General features: G+C 39.6%; 1 protein-coding gene across 7 annotated transcripts in view; it reads left to right on the top strand.

Moving 5' to 3' along the window:
• PRDM2 (PR/SET domain 2) overlaps positions 1 to 21,626 on the top strand; it is a 90,186-nt gene that overhangs the window by 11,045 nt on the left and 57,515 nt on the right. For 6 of the 7 annotated variants that reach the window (XR_003092896.1, XM_025198129.1, XM_025198128.1 and 3 more), the window contains 3 exons: positions 3,769 to 3,886; positions 5,990 to 6,093; positions 11,564 to 11,716. Coding sequence is in view for 6 of the 7 variants with exons in the window: in XM_025198129.1 (XP_025053914.1) it covers positions 3,769 to 3,886; positions 5,990 to 6,093; positions 11,564 to 11,716 (375 nt within the window). In the remaining variant the exon portion in view is untranslated. Of the gene's footprint in view, positions 1 to 3,768; positions 3,887 to 5,989; positions 6,094 to 11,563; positions 11,717 to 20,714; positions 20,733 to 21,626 lie in introns of those variants that run through there. The other variant, XM_025198133.1, reaches the window with a different exon arrangement.

Below are 21,626 nucleotides of genomic sequence, written 5' to 3'. Positions count from 1 at the left end.
GTGATTTGCACTGGCCTGGCTTTGTGGAGGGGGAATCACCCCCTCCTCCCCACAGCTGGGCAGACCAGGGCTTGGGGAATCCCTGGTATTGGTCTCCCCCGATGTGGACAGATGCCGAGCTTGGGGGCTGGCCCTGGAAGGGGGGACTCCTTTCACCCTCTCCCCAGTGAGTCAGTGACTTGTGCTGGCCTGTCCTGGGAGGGGGTGGGGGCAGTGTATCCTGGGAAGCTGGGGGACTGGGATATAACTTGAATCGGGAGGGGATCTGGCCTAGAAGTAGAATAGACTGATTTAACTTAACTGTTTTAAGTCTGATACTACATCTATCCAGGTCTGTCTTAAACTGAGTTCAGCCATTTTGAAACCGGTTTATGTGCACTGGGCTTCTGTTTTGTTACAGGTTTAAACCTGTTTCTAATCACTTATACTGGTTTTATGTGTACCTTCTGTCCCTAGCCCTTGCCTTGTGTCTTTTCTATTGCCATTATAGGGCTCTAACCAGTTGCTATCTTTATCTAATAACATTGCATAATCTATTACTCAAATTTTAAGACTAATTTCAACACAATATCGTTATTATCAGTTGATTCTTTTAAACTAATTCTATCCTAAGCATAAATCTTCATCAAATTAATACAAAAGCTATTTCTAAATCTAGACAAAAATGCAATGTTATTTGTTTTGGGGCTAGGGTTGCCAACTCTCCTGGTTTGGCCAGGAGTCTACTGGACTTGGCATTGATCTCCCAGTGACTATTGAAAGCAGTCGGGGAGATTGATATTGTGAACGGGTTGAACACTACAATTAATGACATTACGTCATGTTGAGGGGGAAAAAAATCTCCTAGAATAATTTCAGTCAGAGTTGGCAACCCTGTTTGGGACATGTTTGTCATTTGCACTGTCAGTTTTCAAGACAATAAATTATAAGCTAGAGGTCTGAGGCTGATTCAGTAAACTTACTTAAAATAGTGATCCTGTTGAGGAAAAATTTCTTACTAGCTTCAATTGAAGGTTTTTCATTATGGCTCACAACTGAAGAAGTATGTTGCTAATTCGCACAGACTTCTGTGATTTGGACTTAGGTTTGCCTAAAATTGCCAGGGGATCAAGCTCCAAACAGGAAATCAACAGCAAAAACAAATGAGAGAAATGAATTAGAAGCTGTACATTTTAAAAAAAGGAAAGTGAAGTCTATGTTCACTGAAGCAATTAAGACAAAGTAAGGAGTAGAGCTGCAGCACTACTTTGAGACTAGTTAATATAAATAAGTAGTTAATGCTAACTAGATCCATTTAAATGCAGAGTCTGAGTTTGCACAATACCTGACGTCCTGTGGCTTTTGGTGTCTTATACTAGGAACCACGCAATTAAAATGTGCTCTGCAACTGTAAAGCTTTCTTACTAAGAACTCCTTTAGCATCTCTAGAGAGATGATTTGAATTGAATGTACTTATTCTACCACAGCAGTTTTACCAACATTCATAGATACTTCAATGCTGACTGTTTCCACTGTGTAATTTGTACGAGTAGAAATGGTGATTGACTTGAAGAGTTTACAGTCTAATATGAAACCTTTTTTCAAATGTCCTCAAGTGGTCAGAGACCAATATAAAAATATTTACTTACTACATCAAGAACAATAGTAATAGCTATTGTGTTGCATTTAAAACATACTGGAGCTGAAAAGTAAAGTTCAAACATGCACTTGCTTGCCTTACTTGATTTAGCTTCTTTGTATTAGAAACAAACATTTAAAAAATGCATTTTTCTCCGAGCAGTTCACTCTTAAACCCTAATTAATAGCTGTATTATAATAAGGCAAGGTGGCACGTGGAATTTCCCTCTAAGCAATCTTTCAGTTGATTAAAACTTAATGGAAGTGTACCTTTGGACTGATATTGGATCATTTGGTGGGTTTGGTTTGTGGATTTTTTTCTCTTTGTTTTAACTGGAGCAAAAGTGGTATAGCATTAACCAGTTGGAAGACAGTTAGGACAGTATTTCAGACATTTGTTTTAAAAAAACTAAAACGGTTTGCAGACTTGTTTGGAACAAATCTAGCACTTCAGTGGGATATTGTAGAAACTTGAAATGCTATAAAGGATTCTGCTGGCATTAAGACTACTCATTACAATGTAGTAATGTCTCTACAAACTCTTTAAAAACTAGGAACCATGTTGGCAGCTATATAATCTTGGTTTTACACATCACTTGGTATCAGCTCTTGAAAAATGGAAGAAATAAGAATTAAGTTTAGCCACAGCACAAGTGACCACTAGGCATTGTTGCATGTTCTGCAGCATAACACAGTTCTGAGATAATCCTGTTAACAATTTGACTCCATCGCTGAAGTTAGATAGGAAGGTCATACTGGGCACGTTTACACATGCAGTCGATGTGACTCTAGCTCAATTTGAGCTGGAGTAAACTAATCCTGCTGTCATTGTCTATCTGTGTATTTAAGCTCAGTAATTTACTGCACTTCTAGATACTGCTTGAATCTGCGACTATCGTATCTGGCAGTGCAGTAAATTCGTCTGCTATACCTTAACTGTCACGTACGTGTAGACGACGACACTTTTTATTTTGCAGCAAATTAGTCTGCTGTGCACTAAAGCGTCTTGTGTAGATGCATCCATGGTATAGCAAAAATGCTTGAGAATTAAAAATTAGATTTTTTTTTAAAGGGTTTTGTCAACCTTTAGCAAGGGAGAGAGATACGATTGTGGTTAAATAATGAACTGTGACTAAGTTGAGTTCCTAGTTGTACCAGAGACTTCAGTTGTGATTTTTCTTACAATACTTCTGTCGCCATGAGGCTGTTTTGAAAATAAATTAATGTTTGAGGTATATAGATGTTTTATTACTAAGTAGCTGGGCACAGGAATCTTGACCAAGTGTTCAAATGTATAGGTCTAACTGTAGACTTAGGATCCTGGGTTGAGCATTCATCATATGATTTTCTACCAGCTTCTGGATGGTATACCTGCCACAGTGTCTTCATGTTATGAAGAGCTAAAATTGATTATTTTTATTTCTGGTCTGTGGACTTGTTAAACTGGTTGGTTTGCAGTGCAGTTCTAAAATGCTGATGTACTTTACCTGAAGAAGAAAGAAAAGCATGCTGAAAAATTACTTGATTTTGAATCATGGAAGAAATGTAATGGACGCTTTTCAAGGCATACAGAGGACGTGTACCTATGCTTCACTTTTTTTTTTCTTTACCTGTAGCTACCAGGTGACTTTCACACTGTCACTGGTGAATAGAATCAGTTTAGTTGCATACAAGAAATTAAATATTTGTAGTTCTGTTCCTACAAGGAACAAAAGAAAATTCTGAATTTGTTTTTTAAAGAGAACCCAGGGGTGAACAAATGACTTGCAAGATATAAACAAACCCAGGTTACATTTGCTTACCAAATATGGACTGGAGACAAAACTCATACTTTAAGCATAGCACAGCCGGAACAAAGCAGGATTTATAGAGAACTACTTTGGCTCTTCAGTCCCAAAGAAGGAAATGTAGTATTGATTGAAGGCCAAAGTATAAACCAGTGAAATAAATGTATTGTACCAAATAACCTATCTACTTCAACATGGAAGTTACTTGTTGAATGTCCACGGAGAAACCCTAGTTGAAATGTCACTTTCGGAGATCACTTTTATTCTGTGTTAGTAATGCTTATTTTTGGGTTGATTGTCGGTGTTCTGGAGTGTTTATTTTTCTGTACTTATGTTTATGATGTTTTTGCCTTCTGATTCCTAGAACACAACTGAATCTTCAGGAGCAGTTGAGACCTTGGCTGATGTACCTGAACATGTGCTTAAAGGGCTTCCTGAGGAAGTGAGGCTTTTCCCATCTGCTGTTGACAAGACACGGCTTGGTAAGTGCTGTAACTGTAAAAGGAGTGGGGAATTTACAGCTCCAAAATAACACAAGCTGGTAGTTATGGGAAGTGAAGACTTAAAGTAACCAAACTATTATTTATTTTAGTTCATTCCGAATGAGCTTTCCTTTTTACTCAAACTAAAAATAAAATGTGCAGTCAGTCTGGTGGGAATCCTAAAAATACCTTTTAAAGAACAACTGCTGCAGTTGCATAGTAATGAGATTATATTTTAGTGTGGGGGTAAAATGGAAAAAAGCCCTGGCTTTTTTGGCCCTGATTTTTTTTGACTGCATGACTCTCACTGATGGAACACTAGATAGCTGTTAAAACCTCCCTTTTCATCTGATAAAGTAACTTGTCATTTGCAAATTCTTACTCGATGTTATGATTCCTATATTTCTATATTGCTTTAGTCCCTGTTCACTTCCATCCTATTAGATTAAACAGTTTCTCATATTAGTATTCTTACGTAGTAACTAAGGTAGATTTCTCTTTCCTTGCGATAACTTGACTCTAACATGGAGAGTGAAAGTAAGCTTCTGTTGATACCATCCTATATGATCCACAGTGGACTGGCTGACCAGTCTCCTGTTAGCAAGTTTTACTTGCGAGTTCTGACCAAAGATTGATCTGTAGCATTTGTGCAGAAAGTTTAAGAGATTGGTGAGGGATTCTGAAATGTAGGTGCATGCTGGTAATAACTGTTAGTTTAAACTCTCTGAGGCAGGGATAATGTCTTCCAGTAGGATCCTGATCCTAATGGGATACCTCAAAGAGCTTCCATAATGCACTCATCTTGAATTCATAAGTGATATTTAAAGTAGGAGAGGAGTTTTGATACTGTACTCTTAAAATATATGTTAGTATAAATATTGAGATCTTGGGTGAGGAAGGAACTACATTGCAGAAAAAATAAGCAAGGTCTAATTAGAAATGCCATTCATTGATTCGTATCAGATGTTGAGAAGATGACAAATGGAAGTTTCTATTTCTAGGATGATTTACCTGTCAGTGGTATAGTAAAAGTGAAAGAAGTTGCTAAAGTATGTATCAGAATCTCACGAAAACAAAAATGCATCTTTCCTTTGTAGCCTTACATTTCTGTACCTTGCAAAAGTTCATTGTGTTTGCATGGAATTTGTCTGAAGTTCCCGTGAAGGACAGAAGGGTTGAGAGAGAGTGGTTTGGAAACATCATTAGTAAAATTGCAGAGAAGTCAAGTTGGGAGGGACCTCAATAGCTTTTATCTGAATTCGATATCTTCCATGTTACAGCTTTTGTCTGAGCACTCAAAAACTGCTGCTAAGTTATTAGCGACTGTGAATGGGTTAATGCTTGCTTGCTGACCCGGAGACAGGGCAGCAGTTTTGCAGCACAGCCTCTCCACGAAAAGAACAGATCTAGGCAACGCATTGAAAAACTCTTTTGTGCATTCTCCCTTGCAAAAGTATGGTGCATGTTTTATTTTGGGGGGCATGTAGCATCTGAGAAAATACAGTAATTTTTTCTCGATGGGTACATTTTTTAATGCCATGTAACATCTTTGGAATGGACTTTGCTGTCCATTTTTAAATGTAAGTATGAAAATACTTTTTCCCTAGAACCGTCTTCAAATAACATTTCATAAGCATTTCTTTAACAACATATTCACTCACCAAATAAAACAGGCACCAAGATAATAGTGGAAGGGATTGTGAATATAATTTGATTGTACTTGAGGAGCTGGCAGGTCACCTTTGTCTCTAGGCATAAAAATTAGGGCCACGGATACATCATAACCAGAAGAAAGGCCTCAAAATAAACAGGCTTAATTGGAGTTCAGTGGGTCTGTCTCTGGTGTTAAATGGTCCAACATCATCTGCAACACGTATCATCTGGTTCTTGAAATATTCTGAACACGTGTAAGATGGAGGGTGAAGGTTGTCTGTATTTCATCAGATGAACTTTCTTCTTTACAAACTGACTTTAATATTTTGTGTGGTTATTTTTCTTTTGATTTTTTTTTTTTCTGTTTTGTATATTTAATACTCTGGTAAAATGTAAAGGTGCTAAGAAACTTATTTAACTTAATTGCAATGATGAATTTTAACTTTTCAGGTGTTTGGGCAACAAAGTCAATTTTGAAAGGCAAAAAGTTTGGACCATTTCTTGGTGATAAGAAGAAAAGATCCCAAGTTAAAAGCAATGTGTACATGTGGGAGGTAAGAAAATAGCTGGTTATGGAAGTATCCAGCCTACAGTTGTATGACTTTTGTAACTGATGATTAATTTTTCAATATTTATGCAGATTTTGATCAGAACTATTTCCATTATAAAAATGCACATATTGCAACTTCAAATAGCAGACTGCAACCACGTGGGATTACAAAGCTAAATGTCAAGTATGCATTTTGTATAGTAACAATAATCATCTTCCTGTAAAAGTTCCTTGCTGATCAGGCTTGGCTTCCTGTTGCTTGATCCTACAACCACCCCCCTTCTGAAGCGGGGGTTGAGCACCATCAGCTCCCACTGAAATCAATAGTCTTACAGTCTCTTGGGGAAGTCCTTGGCACCTCACTTGATCCAATAATCCAATGGCATACCATTGGGCTGCCTCTGTACTTGCACTTCTTAGCTGGTCTTTGCCAATATGCAAACACTTCTATAAGCTATAGACAGACATGCCAGTTGCACTGCTCTCAAAGAATACCTATACAAGCTGGTAAAACTCTTACATCAGCATGTTTGTAGAAGTAACAAACTGAAGGGAGTAAGAATGGGAAGCTATGGTAGTAGCACACAGTTTATTAGACTTACTATAGGTACAATTTACAGGTTTGTTGTTTTGTTTTTTTTAAAGATACTAAGGGTGTCTCTAATCCCTGCCGGCCGCTAGCCTTATAAAATAAAACAAGTTGTGAAGTATTCTGTGTACACATGCAGGCATCAAACAGAATGTCGGTCCCTTGTGGAGATTTCTCTAGAACCTAAAATGATAGTTTTTCAGAAATGCAAACCAGTGTCCAGTTAAAAAAACAAAACAAAATGCATTTAAATAGAACGCCAGATAAGTCAACAAATGCCTCAAGACATCAAAGCAGGATACAATAGACTGTAGTATCTCAGACACTGAGCTAGTACAGGAACAAGTAGGAAGATGGAATCCCAATCGAGTAAATTATTGACCTAAAGTCACTTGTTTCTCTTGGGGCACTTCTATGCCATTGTGGTAGCATGCTCTGGCTGGAACATTCCTGAGCACACTCCACACCACTTACCCACTCCACCGGCACTACTGAGTACTCCTCAAACACATGCCTGAAGAACAGCCTCCGAGGAATACCCTGGAATGTTCTTGGTGACATACTTCCAGGGTTGGAGCAAGTCAGTGGAAGCAGATGGGTGGCATGTGCTCAGGGCTGTCCATCTGGAGCATGCTGCTGCTGCAGTGTAGCCATGTCCAATTCTGGACATTCATGCAGTGGAACTTTTACATCAATAAAGTATTTATTCTAATAGATAAATATATCTGAAATTCAGTTTCAGATTTTTAATCTGCATTTTTCAGGTATTTTTAAAAAGTTTATAATTTGCAGTAGTTGGCCACCCAACTTAATTTGCCAAGATATTGGGATGATTTTCAGATGCAAGAATCTTAATTGTAACACAGCATGTCATGTGGCAGCTTACTGCTGTTTTTACAGTGGTCCTTTAATATGGTCATGACTTACAGAGCTACCCTAACTAAAAAATTAATAATAATACTGTAATGCAAAATGGCATTTCCGAACCAGCTGTGTACATCAGAGCTCCCTGTGTGTGTGTTTCTTTTTGAAAGTACACTTAGAGTGGCTGGGGAAAGGTCTTTTCCTTCTTGGAAGAAGTGGCTGAACAGAAAGTGATGGAAGCCCAGAATTTGAAATACTGGTGAGCCATCTAGGCCCCGTCTATCAGGGATCATTGATAGTCTTACTGCCGTGGAGAGGTGTTAACCCTCTTCTGTTTCCTAGTGTTTAAAAGGTCTACATTTGGTAGGGTGGAGTTTCTTTTAGTTGAATGATGTGGTGTTATGTTCAACTATGCTTTCCATACTGTTAGATGTCCCATATTAGTACAGCACTCTGTACCACTCTTCCATTTCAACTGAACAGATCATTTTTACAGTCTTTTTATATTTACATTTCCAGTCGGTGTAACTATGTACTCTGCTATTTCAAGGAATTGGCCTGCTGATGAGCATGCCCTCAGAAATCAGCTGACAAAATCTGAGCTGGAACATTTTGATGAGGAATGTTATTTCTTTCTAGCTGTTGCATGGCTAGAGGATTAACAAAGGCTCATCAAAATTTGAAAAATCTGATTTTTACCCCCAGTCAGCAACACCTTTTATGTTCCACCACAAACTAGAATGATATGGACTCTACAGAAATACATTTCAGTAAACCGCCCTTGTGTTTAGACCCATTTTTTAAATGTAACATCAAATAAAGACACGTAAAATTTGGGGAAGAAAACATTGCTGTACAACTGTATGTCAATTAAACATCAGAAATAATTAAAATAATGCAGCTTCATATAACAAAAATGGAAAACGTGAGGTGAAGTCTGGATTTCAGTTTATTCCTCAGGTCTGCAAGAGATTGAGCTTTGTAAAGAAGCTTGCTGAAGCTGCAGGATAGCCTGGAAATCTTCTCTTATATAAATAAATGCATGCAAACAGGCACCCCCGGGCCCCGCTCAAAGCATTTTTTTGAACTAAAGATGTCGTAAACATAGAAATGTGCAATGATTTTTTCAAGATGAGCGGCTCATTATTTACAAATTATGAGCTGGAAATCACAACTTCCTGGCTGGGATGATGTAGTTGGGGCTGGTCCTGCTTTGAGCAGGGGGTTGAACTAGGTGTGACCTCCTGAGCTCCCTTCCAGCCCACATTTTCTAAGATTCTAAACTGTGTCCGTTGTCTGTGCTAAAACCTCTTATCATTATTCCATCCATGCTCCCCTTTCATCCACTTATTTGTTTCTCTCACATGTTATGTCAGCATCTTTTATGCTACAGGTGCTTTGGAGACAAATCAGTCTCTTGCTATATACTTCTTACATAACATAGTACCAATTAACCCACTCTTCTTGCTAAATGTAAAAGAGCAAGCAAAGAGAGATTGTCATCCTGTGTATATACAAAGACATTTTAAAAATAATTTTAGCTAGCACATCCATTCTATCATTGTAGGCAGAAGACAAATTAATAATTTTGAAATTAAGACTAGATCATGACCAGGCTTAACAAAAGAAAACTCTCATCTCTGGCAGTATAGCTTTACTCTCCAAAAAGCATTTTTATAATGCTCTTTGACTACGGCAGCAGCTTAAGCCACGTGTTGTATAGGTGCAGACATTTTTGCCATTGTCTTCTGAAACTGCTCAGTAGACAATAGTACTGTACTGTTGCTAACACTAGGGAACTGTATCAGCACTGAACAAAGAGTGCAAAAAGACAAAGACCGTAGAGAGGTTGGGATTGTAATAGAGAGACTCATTTACAGATGAACTGACATTGATAGATGGAACAGAAAGGAGCAGAAGCAAATACTAAACTTTAAATAATCAGACTTTGAAAAGATACTCATCCCTTTCTTTTCAAAAGTGACCTAGTACTGATAAGAACAGCCTAGTACTGATAAGTCAGCCTACATGCATGTATACGGAGGTAGGAAAAAACATTTTAAATCATGGAAAATAAGATGTCTCCTACTGCCAAACAGTGGTTATTTCTGTGGTTGGGAAAGAACATTTGACATTTCAGGATACCCGTAGGCCCCTGCTTCACCTTACATCTATTACACAATTAACTAGTTAAATACGCAAAGACTGGTCACACATGCAAAGTAATTATTACACCATAAAAATGACTTTCCAGCTTAAAAAAAAGCCAACCAGCTACTAAGTTAGTGCTTGAAAATGTGTAAGAATGCTGTAGCTGGTTCTACCAGCTTTGAATCTGAATGGGTAGGTAGCAGGACTCTTATAGACACCTATTTTTCATTGTGATGGAGAACATGGTTGGTATGTGGCGTCTTGGAAAAGAATCATATTTTATAAGTTGGCGGCCAACACTGATCGTTTGTCAGTATATTGACTGTATTACAATCAGTTCTGAAATGAAAAAGATGATTAAATGGAGTTACAAACCAGTTCTCCTGGAAATAAAACTGAAAAATGCATGTGGGACTTGGAATATAAACTATTTTAAACTTGTAGTTTGCTAAGCTTAATTAAGGAGATCAAGTGACTTTTTAAATGTTAGGATGTAATTTACCCATTGAAGACCAATAATAAGTAAACCTACTTTCCTTACTTGTAGCTTTCAAGTGAAGCTAAAAGGGTAAACTTTTCTAATGTTACTTTTCCTATTCCATCAAATAATAAGAATAACAAACACCTTAATGCATTTCTATATTGATCTAACATTTTCAGATAGAAACTGTTCTTTGAGACCTGATAAATCGAAAGAAAGTTAAATGTTTATGCTAATTTTAAATTTAATGCAGCTTTAATTACTGTTGTAGGTTTAATTTAAAACATAACTATACAATCCTGTTCAGCTTGAACTATTACATGAAATGCTTAATTTAAGATCACCTTCAGACAGAGAGGCTCAAAATCCATATTTTTGCAGAAATCTTGTCTCGTCTAGAGGAATGATTTATATGTGATAAATAGTCAGTGATGAGCACATTAGATCAAGTAGTAAGAAAGTACCAGTTGTGCACACATTATTTTTAACTTTTGTGGCTTTGTCAGTGTATCTCTTTTCTTAATTTCACAGTGCAAACAGCATCAAGGTCTGGTACTGAAAATGTGTACACTTGGCAGTTTTTTTTGCCTTTCATCTGGGAGGAGAAGGGAAGTCTAATGAGCTATTAAAGCATTAATTTGTTGTACAAACAGAAATAGTCTGATTTTTCCAGTTTGACTTTACTGTTTTTCTATAATAACAGTAGGTGCTTTTTTTAGCACGTTCCTTAACAGTTTCGTTGTGGGTACTATCAGACATACAGGAACTATTAAATAGTACAACTCCAGTATTTGCCAGCACAGAATAAGAAACTTTGAAAAATCAAGCCCAAATAAACACATTCAGTCAAGTTATTACTAGTTACTTGTTCTAGTGCACCAAGCACAATGTTACCTGATGTAAACTGTACATTCCTACAGTTGAAAGGCTTCCTTGTAAAGCTCACCTACTCTTTCCTTAGTATCTTTAAGTGGCCTTCCTTAAGTCAAATCCTGACTCAACCAAAAGTTGCGAGAGTTCTGCCAAGGGAAGTCAGGAATATTACCTCTTCTGTCTGTCCAGATGGTAGCTATTAGAACTGAAGGCTTAAGCCAATTAGTCGATGGCAGGGAGGACAGGGATGGGGACAGGGACACAAGAACAGCCAGAGTTTTCGCAGAGACTGAGGGAGAGTACATTTCTGCTCTCCAAGCCTCCTGGGAAATATGCAATATGCCAAGTTTCAGTAAAATACTTAACTTGGTATAATGCTTATAAATAAGATTATCAAAATACTCCTTTCTGCCATAAGTCTTTGCAATATATTTCTGTGTGGTCAGGATGATTATTTTTTCTGCCTGCTGAAGAGGAGTAAATGTCTTTTTTTTTTTTTTTCCTTTTTCTCTTTAGGTGTATTACCCAAACCTGGGATGGATGTGTGTTGATGCCACCGATCCAAAGAAAGGGAACTGGTTGCGGTATGTGAACTGGGCTCGTTCTGGAAAAGAGCAAAATCTGTTCCCATTGGAGATCAACAGGACCATTTACTACAAAACATTAAAGGTAGCATTGTTGGAATAGTCAGTGATTCTTTCTCTTTGTTCAGGATCCTGTTTCTATTTAACTTTTCAGCTTAAACTTAATTTTTGAATAGCTTTAGAACAGGGATGTCAAACTCATCCAGCCCCAGAGGCTTGATGAAGGGTGTTGGGCTGATCTGTGGGCTGGATCAGGCTGCGCTGGAACCAGCATGCTGAGCTGATTGGACAGGGTGCTACATGCATCAGACATGGCTGTTCCAGTCCCACATGCTGCATGCAGCAAGTACTGGCCCCACTTGCGTCGTTCTGCATGTGATGCTGGCATTGGGGCACATACTGCGTGGGGCAGCCTCCTGGACTGGCCCTGTGTGTTGCTTCCAGGGCTAGTCCAGATCGGGCCCCAGGTTGTCCATGCATGCCAGAGCCAGTGTACAGGGCTATTCTGATGGGGTGTTCCATGCAGTGTGCTCCCCACATGAGAGCTATGCATCACATGCAGAGCAAGCCTTGGAGCAGGGCCAGCACGTGCTGCACACAGCACAAGGGACCGACCATACATGGGGCCTGTGCTGTGTGCTGTGCCCTGCTGGACTGGCCCTGTGCACTGGCTTTGGCATGGCCCAATGTAAACCAGCCCTGGACCCAAACCAACCCCCTGTGCTGCACACAGTGTCTGTGATGCCTGGACCAGCCCATATGCCAGATGGGTCAGTCTGAGGTCCAGGGGCTGGCTCATAGTGCTCCATGGACCAGATCTGGCCCATGGGTTTTATGTTTGACACCCCTGCCTTTAGAAGATTCACTTGAAATATTGCAGATACTCAATTCTTCAAGTTCATTATTTCTTCATAGTTAAAATGGCAATTGAAAGCCAATCTTACAAACTAGGATATGCAGGAACACTGAGATTTATATTTGTGTTAAAGGTTTGATACACTGCCACTAGTCTGGTCAAGTCAGTCCCGAGGCCGCTTGACTGTTGGGGCATCTTAGATGCTGTAACAATCCTTCTCTACTCCGCCCTATGTTTGGCTAGCTTTGTGCACTGTGTCAGTTGAAGCCCCATCCAAAGCCCCATTATGTTGCCAGTGTAAATACAAATTTATGTGCAAAACTTACTATAAGTGATTACTGTTGACTCTTCAGTTGCCAAGGATGCTCAAGATGCACGTTATTCACAATAGCCAGCTTGAGAGATTTTCAGAAAACAACAACAACAAAAAAGATTGTGGATCTCCCAGACTCAGTTTTGCAGAACGTTTCTGTGAAGCAGTTTTTTGTATTTCAGAATGCCTAGCCTAAGATGCATTTAACAAAAAACAATCCCACTACTTCAGAGGCTTCAATATGTTGTAAGAATTTTAAAAGGCTAATTCTGCTTTGTTCTGGTCTTTTGCACCTGTGATTAAGGGAAGTATTAATATACACTGATAGCTGTTTCAAATAAGGTAATGTAGTATGATGTACATTTATCTTTGCCATCGCTATGGCAAACAGCTGTGTCTTATTTTATATGTCAGCAAAATGATAGACATCTAAAAGTAAACTGGTGGTCACCTAAGGATAAGAAGCTATGGATATGATATCATTCAGTATTGAGGCTTTTATATCTTAACAGTGCCTTGATGTGATGAGGAAGTTTAGTAAGCTTAAAATTGTTCTACACATGTTCTCTGAACTGCATGATTTTTAAATGTATGGTCTACAGCAGGGGTGTCAAACTCAACCAGCCCCCAAGGCCAGATGCAGGCTGCAGGGCTCTTCGTGGGCTGGATCTGGAGCTAGAGGCAGTGATGGTGAGGTGAGCAACATAAGGGAGCTGCAGGGATTAATGCAGCCATTGCTCACCCGCTGCCTCTGACACGTGTCCTGAATGGGGCTCCATATCCTGAATTCAGCAGTGGGCCCTGACCCCGAATTACTAGGCCCTGGCTTCTGGAGTCACTGTGGTGTAACACACTGCATCCTTTCTGCAATGATGTAGTCTTTGAATCAGTCGGTAAGCAACAACAGGAATAAAGCTTTTGAATTTATTCTTCACATGGATGGTTACTACCTGATGGCTTATCATGCTGGTAATGGAAGCTAAGAGTTATTGATGGTACAGATTATCTCTGTTCACAAATGTATCACTTCAGTATTTGAAATGGTCCTTGTAATTGGACTACACTCTCCCATTGGGATGGATTCAGTCCTAATAGGTCTTGTCGTACCATTACTAGTCACCCCATGTAGTTCACACAGTCAAATAGCACCTCCTGATCAGAAGCTACTGATAGAATCCACATTATCAGTGTAGAAAACTAAGATCTGTCACATCATATGATCAGTTTGGAAACTAGATGGGAAGAAAAAAATAGTTTCGAGTTTTTTACCTGCAGATCTACCACTTTTTTCCAAATATGAGAAATTCTGTATGAAATAAATTAGCATAAAAAATCCATTCAGTTTTTGTAAAGTTTTTTTTTGTATTTATTTCCTGCAACTTCTATTGTACAACAGAGTCTGTTTGAAGCCACTTAGTACTTCTACACAAAGACCTGAAAGCCTGGCTGTTTTTCAGATTCCAAGCATGGATTTGACTAAACCCTATTCGTTGCAAGTTTTAAATACATAGATGTGTGGTTTCCTGTGCAGTAAATGGGAACAGCACAGGTTATAATAAGGCTCCCATTCCAATGCTGCCTCCCATTGGCAAAAAAAATGTATAAACTCATATGTAATAACAGGAAGTAAATAGATCCACGGTGGAACAAACTGTGGCTCGCAAGCTGCATGCAGCTCACCGGCACAGTACTTGGGGCTCTCTCGAAATTGGCCAAAGTCCTGCCTGCTTCTCCCAGAGGCGGCTCCAGGAGACAGCGCAGCCCTGCACCTCCCACCGCTCCAGCTTTCCCACTTAGGAGCACGCCCCAAGCCCACCCTTCTCCTTCCTTCTCTCCCTCCAAGACTGCCAGCTCAGGCATTGGGCTGCTGGGGCGAGGACTGCAGCCGCAGCGCTTACCCTGGGGCACGCTCCCCGCAGGGAAAGCCAGAGTGGGGTCAACTCCACTATGGTTCACTCAGCAACCCCCCCTTGCTCTCCAGCTCTTGAACTTTGGTGGGGGATCAGATGTGGCTCCCAGGGTGAGTAACTCTGTCCACCCCCAAAATAGATCTACCTCTACAGCAATGCAGATTGTCCGTTACATTTGAAAGCATTTGTTTCAGTATTTTTGCCCTTCCTATTCATATACTTTTTTGAGGAGGGGGTTATTGGCTAAACTCTTACCCTTCTAGTTTGTCACGCCTTGTGAAGCAATGAAGAAAAACATTTTAACACTGGAGGTTAAAAGGGTTCTTGGCAACATTTTACCTTCTATATAGGGTCAGTTTCCTAATACAGTCCAAGCGTTGGAGAGTCACTTAAGCTGCTGACAGACATAAAAAACAAAAAATTGCACTTTATGGGAAGAAGCAGCACGCTAGTTAGACCTGGCTCCGCAGCATACGTATAAATTGGGTGCTTCAGCAGGGCTTTTTGACGCTTTTATTTAAAGCCGATTCAATCAGCTATTTAGATAAAAATGCCAAAAAAGCCCCACTAAAGCACCTGATCTATACTGATATTGGGCAAGCCAGGTCCAACTAATGTGCTGCCTCTTCTGGGCATGCGCTGGGCTTGGTGGAGGGGTACACCGAGTTTTAAATTGCCAGGTTTTTTTCACTTCTGTAAGCAGCCTTAGATACTACAACATGCACTAAAAAGAAATGTGTGTTAGGCAGTAATTATACTTTGTAAGTTTTCAATAAGAATACTTGTTTTTAATCTGGAATTTTGTTTGGTACTCCTCAACGATGTCATGGTAACTATAATTAAATTAAAGGAAACGGATATTAAGGAAACTTGCTTGATCCACAGTGCTGCAAAACCTAGTATTTTGTAGCTATCTGAAATAACTACATAAGTGCTCGGTGTCGTGTGTGTTTATAGGAGGCAGATTCCCAAGGTTAAACTATTGGAAAGAAAAGCATGCAAATAATAGCTGCAAAGACTGAACAAATGGACAGAGGATCACGTAGGAAAGATTTCCGATTTCTTGAGGCTGAAGAGGCATATTGCCACATGGAACAGTTTAAAATATACAAAATCATCTCTTCTGTTGGATTAGTTTGTCACCATACATGCCTCAAATGGCTTCTTTCTTAAGGAACCCTCATCTCTTTTAGTAGAGTTTACTCTTCCCCGGTAGTCTTTTTTTAATTTGTTTTTTTTTTTTGTAAATAAAATATATAAAAAAAATAGCATATAGTTCTGTCTCTATTGATAACACACTCTAATATTAATTAACATTTATTTGTTTAAATGGGCCTGCCTCCTATAATCAACTAACATTCTTTGTCTGATTCAGATACTAAGTTAGCTAGGGCAGAGAATATGCCCTTGTTTGAAATGGTATGTAACCACAGATACCATAAATTTATTCAGATGGCTGAAATACTCTCCATGTTAGTTTGAGTACTCTTGCAGTCAGCATGCCTTTAGGAAGATTTGCAGTGTCACTGCTGTTCTCTCACAGAACTATTGTGGTGTATTTATGTTCAATGTCCTAGCCTTTTAAAATTGTCATGAACTTGCCACCTCGGGCACACAACTAATTGCCCTGACCCTTACTGCAGTGATTCACAAAAAAGAATAAAATTAAGTGTATTTTACTTGGTCGCGAAAATAAGGAAAAATAAATGTTGTAATGCTGGCATCTATGTAGCTTTTTATCGTTATTTGATTAGTTGGCATTTAAAAGGTTTTCACACACAATTAAAAATAGCTCCCATTTAATTATTCCAAATTTTCAAGTTTCTCTTACGTTCTTGTGGATTTTTAGACTGTAATTTAAGTAGCCTGATTTCAAAATGTGAAAATATTATCATAAAGTTTAAGAAAACCACTTGGCCAAGATGAGCAGAGTCTGTCTGAGCTTGTTTGCTAGAATAGAATCTCAAAGCCATGTAGATATTTCATTTTCTTTATTGTGTCTGTTAGTAGCTAACAGCAGAATTGCACGTTTGGGACTTTCTGTTCTAATGAGGCCTTGGATAGAGTTTTAAAAGGAGAAGTGAATAACATTCTTCACGTCTCAGAAGCTGATGCTTTCAAGTTAGAATAGACAGTATTTGGAGGCAGTTTTGCATACGTCTTCCCTAATATACATATATGCAACCGGGGGCTGCCATGCCACAACTATTTAAACTCATAATTGTTTTTCAAAACTCTATTAAAAAACACCATTGAGTGACAGTTGGGAAGTATGTTAAAGTTCTTGGAAACTGTCCAAAGGATACAGTACTTACAGGATTATGTCTTTAAATATTAACTAAATAGAACTAGCAGTGAAAACTCAACTTCAAAGTGTTTTAAGAATCAGCTTGACTGTAAAGCTGTGCCCAACTTAAGGTGAAACGTATTTAGGGAAAGCTGTTTTTTCCAACGGTAAATAGATAAAAAGCTTGGGACCTTGCTATGAAGTGACACAACTGTAAATCAAAGAATGGAATTTGATTTTTTTTCAGGTGTGAACACGACACATGCGTAGAAACACTCGTATGTAGAGTTCAGTGCTGCTGCAAATGAAATCAGGTCCTTATTGTGCTGGGTGGTGAATCAGGATGTAGTAAAAGACATTTCTTTTACTGAAGAATTTAGGATCTCATGAGACAAACGTTGCTGGTAAACTGTGTCTAACCTTTACCGGGCTGGTATTAAGAAGTCAAAACAAAGATGGTACTCGTAGGGTGTGCACGAGTGTTAGGCTTCTACCAGGAAAATCTCAGTTTCCCCAGGGAAACCCAAAGTGTACACGTGTGCACATAGTTTCTACCAAACCACAAATGGCAGTTCTGGTAGAAAACTAAACTGACTGTACTCCAGGAGGGTACAAGTAAGTCCTGGTAGAGTTTCTACCAGAGGAACAAATGCATTTACACTTACCCGGGGGTGTTGTGGGTAGGAGTTCGCTGAGTGGAACAAAACCATGAGAATTTTCTTGGATCTTCTGAACACTTGTACGTACAATTTTGTACTTGGTACACTTTAAAAAAATCAAGTGATTCAGGGTTTCTTTAAAGTAGAGTTCTTGTTTTAAAAGTATTGCTAGCCTAAGATCTGTTCTAATTGCCCAAGCTTGGATTATGGATGACAGCATCTCATTTTAGAAAAACTGGGTCAGGTGGTCTTAGTTAGACACTGATTTAGGTTTAGTGTTTTAAGTTCTTAGTTGATTAGAAAAGGAGAATCATCCAAATACAGAGTGAAGTTGATTGCTTAACTTCATCATTCTATGTTCTCTGTAGGTTGTTGGTTTAAAGTACAGGTTCTTTGGAGCAGGAGCCTTCTCTTCATTCCTAACTATCAAAGAAGGAAATAATAAGCTACTCAAAGTTTATTCCATTGGCTCTCCAAAACTTTAAATAGAAAACAGTCTAATGCTTTCTTTATATAAAAAGATTACATTGGTTTAATTAAAGGGTGTATTTTAAAATTTGCGCAAGTCTCTTTATAATCTTAGATTTTTTTTTTAAACCTGGCATACATCTATTTAGGTTGCCTTGATTTAACTTTGGCCTTAACACTCTTAGGTTTGGAAGCATGAACAGTCATGTTCTACTGGGGTCCCTGGTGCACATTCATTTAATGGTGCCATGGGATCTGATCCCAACAAGCATGCCTCCTGCCATACCGCATGTGCATGGCAGGATGCACGATTTTGGGATCATGGATTAGAATCCATTCTTGCCATTATTACTTGCTAGTGGAGGGGGAGCCCAGGACCAAGATCTCAAGACCAAAGTGAAAGCAACCAGTGTGGTCCCAGGACATGGACTGACAGTCAGCTGCTTGTTGGTCCCAGGGCCTGGACCACACCAGGGCTGCATCAGGAATCCATTGTGGTCCCAGGGCTGGGACTGACAATCAGCTTATGTTTGGTCCCAGCCCCAAGACTACACTGGGGCCAGATCAAGACTCCAGTTCAGTCCCAGGGCCAGTTCTCAGCCCCAGCCTCAGAACTGCAAATACCAGAGAAACAATTGCACGCACAGTTTTTTAAGGTCCTGTTGCCCTGGGATCAGGGAGAGGTTCCCTGATCCTGGGGTCCCCATGTGCTGGGGATGTCAGAAAACCATGTATACAGGTGGACTATGTGTGCGCTTGTTAAAGGTCTTAGCCCACAGCAGCCCTGGGATCAAAGAACTTCTCGTTGATCCCAGGGTCCTCCCATGGCTGGGATGTATCAAGTGTCTTGCTCTGCAGCTCCGGAGCAAATGTGGAAAAGGCAATCAACCTTTCAGGACTCACTGAGCCATGTAGCTCACCATCACCTGACACCAGAATGTGCCTTGTTCTTCGATCCCTGCTGGAGCTGCAGAGCAAGGCACGTGTTATGCTGGGTAGTAGGGACCTGGCACCCCAGCACTGCTGGTGAGCTCCCCTCAACTTGGCACCCTGAAAACCATGAGGGGCAGCCCCACACAGGGCTGTCCCACATGGCAATCAGCCTGCCAACAGGGAAGTTGTCAACTAAGCCTCAGCCTGCAGCCAGCATCAGGCTGCATGGTAGGGTTACCCTGCCACATGTTCCATTTTAGGCACAATGGAAACACAGAAGTGTTACTGTGGAAAAATGTTTTGTGGAATATTTTTTTGTGGCAGGTTTCCCACTTGGTCAATCTATTAGTTACCTGAATGGATGGCCGAGTTACTATTTATGGCCCGATTTAACAGGTTAATCCTGTCTTAATTGTAATGTCTGACGGGCCTTGGATTCTCAGCGATAAATACTATTACTTTCTTGATTGTAAGAATTAATAGAATAATAGGATGTTCTGGAATTTAGCAATGGGGAGAAAATAGCACTGATATCCATACACTTAAATATAAAAATACTTACGTTAAAACAAGGGATGTTTTTAAACGTACTGCATGCTTTCCCCTTTCCATCAGAATGATGCAATTATTGCTCAGTTGAGGTGGAGTCTATTAAATACATTTCAATACTATTTATATAAATTGTTACTTAACAAAGTTAACAACCTTTTACTTACACCAGAAATTTGAAACCTAAATCATAACAGTACTTCTGTTTGTTGAGGCTTGTTTTTTCAACAGACTCACACCAGTGCCGATTGTGCAAGTTGCTGCTTGTAGTAAAGGAATCCCATTTATCACGTACTCAGAGTAATTTTACTTATTGCCATTCTTCCCAAACTAGTTTTCAAATACAGTGAGTTTAAAAAAAAATGAATAAAGCATTACTCAATCCAGTTCTTGTAAAGTCCATTTGGAGTGGGCATGTAGCTTTTGCAAACACTTTCCACACTACTCAGCTGAGCAGGATGCAGGACCATGAGCAGGACCTCAGGATTGGCTGTAGAGGGGAATAGGGAACCATGAGTGTGTTTTATTAACCAAAAAACCTGAGGGTTTTTTTCTTTAGGTTTTTTTTTTAGGAGAAATGATCATTTTAATGATGCTTGGTGATTTTCTATCTTCCAGTCAGTTAGAGGCAAGATTAATTCTAGGCCTTTCCTCACCCTTAAGTCATGAAGGATTGCTCAAACAGCATGGTTATAACATGGGTGGCTCGAATGTGAATGTGTTCTTCTTTCTAGCCTGCAAGGGTATAAAGATAAGGACTCTCTTTGTGCAGCCTTTTGAGATCTACTGACAAAAACTCTGTAAAAGAAGTCAGGTTTTATTTCTTAGAACTTTTCTGCTTTGGCTGAGGTGAAACTTGGAATAATAGTTTGAGATTTTTTTTTACTTTTAGGATTTAATTTGTAAAGTAATTACCTATTTCTGATAGCACATTTTTCAATCACAGAAAGGAGTGATTGGGGTCAAGAGAAAGAAAGGCATTTACTGTTTGTTCTCGCCTATGAGTGCAGTTGTTCACAACAATGGAAAAGTGTTGTTTTTCTTCTGAGAAATACGTGCACACAGATTCTTTTATTGGGCTAAAATTGGGGACGCACTACAAATGAAGGCCTTGATGGTTTTTAAGGTAAGGTGAAATAACCAAGTAAAGCATTGACTCAACTATTGACCAGCTTGGCAACAGTGCAGATAGATCAGAATAGTAACCCGAATAAACCCTACTTGCTTTTTTTATTCCTTTTCCTTTTGAATAAAAGGAAAGTGTGTGTAAGAACTTTATTCATAATATAACTGTCAAAAGTTGTTTGTTTAAACACACAAATAAACCTCTTTTGGCATTTATATTATTAATAAAGTTATATATAAAAATAATTCCACTGTACCTAAGCGACTCTTTCTTCTGAGCCCTTTGCCTATAAACCTTATACCAGCAGTTCCCAATCTGTGGTACAGGTGCCACCAGTGCATTGCAGACAACCTGTCAGTGGTATATGTTAGCAAATTTATTATAATTACGAGACAAAAAAATTGCTGGCGGTACTTAGGGTCGAACTGAAACATTTGCTGGCGGTACTTAGGGTTGTATGTTTTCCATGGGAGGTGTGGAAGCTGGCAGAGTTTGGGGACGGCTGCCTTCCAGGCCGTGGCGAGCTGTCAGCTTGAACAGGTCACTGTTTTTGTTGTCGTGGATATTCCGTACTCGATGGCTCCCCCGGCAAATCGGTTTCGTCTGCACAACGCTCCAGTCATTGCAGTTTAATGCAGCGACAAGAGGAGATTTAAAGCCGCAGTAAACTCGACATTTTAAGCGAGTGCATGGCGGCAATCCCGTTCTCAAAACCTGTTCAGAGACAGCGTCGATTTGAAGCGCGTGCAGCCCTCCCCTCCACCCTCCCGGGACTTTCAGACCTGGTTTTAAAAAGCCCTTTCTTCAAAGCAGCGGAGGGGTGGGAAGCAGTGCTCGTTTCCCAGCTGCTGCCCCTGCCTCTCCTCCTCACCTTCCTCGCACGAGTGCTCCGCC

Source organism: Alligator sinensis, unplaced genomic scaffold (assembly GCF_000455745.1).
Source record: "Alligator sinensis unplaced genomic scaffold, ASM45574v1 scaffold569_1, whole genome shotgun sequence".
NCBI lineage: Eukaryota > Metazoa > Chordata > Crocodylia > Alligatoridae > Alligator > Alligator sinensis.
This window is presented reverse-complemented; position numbering and strand designations above follow the sequence as displayed.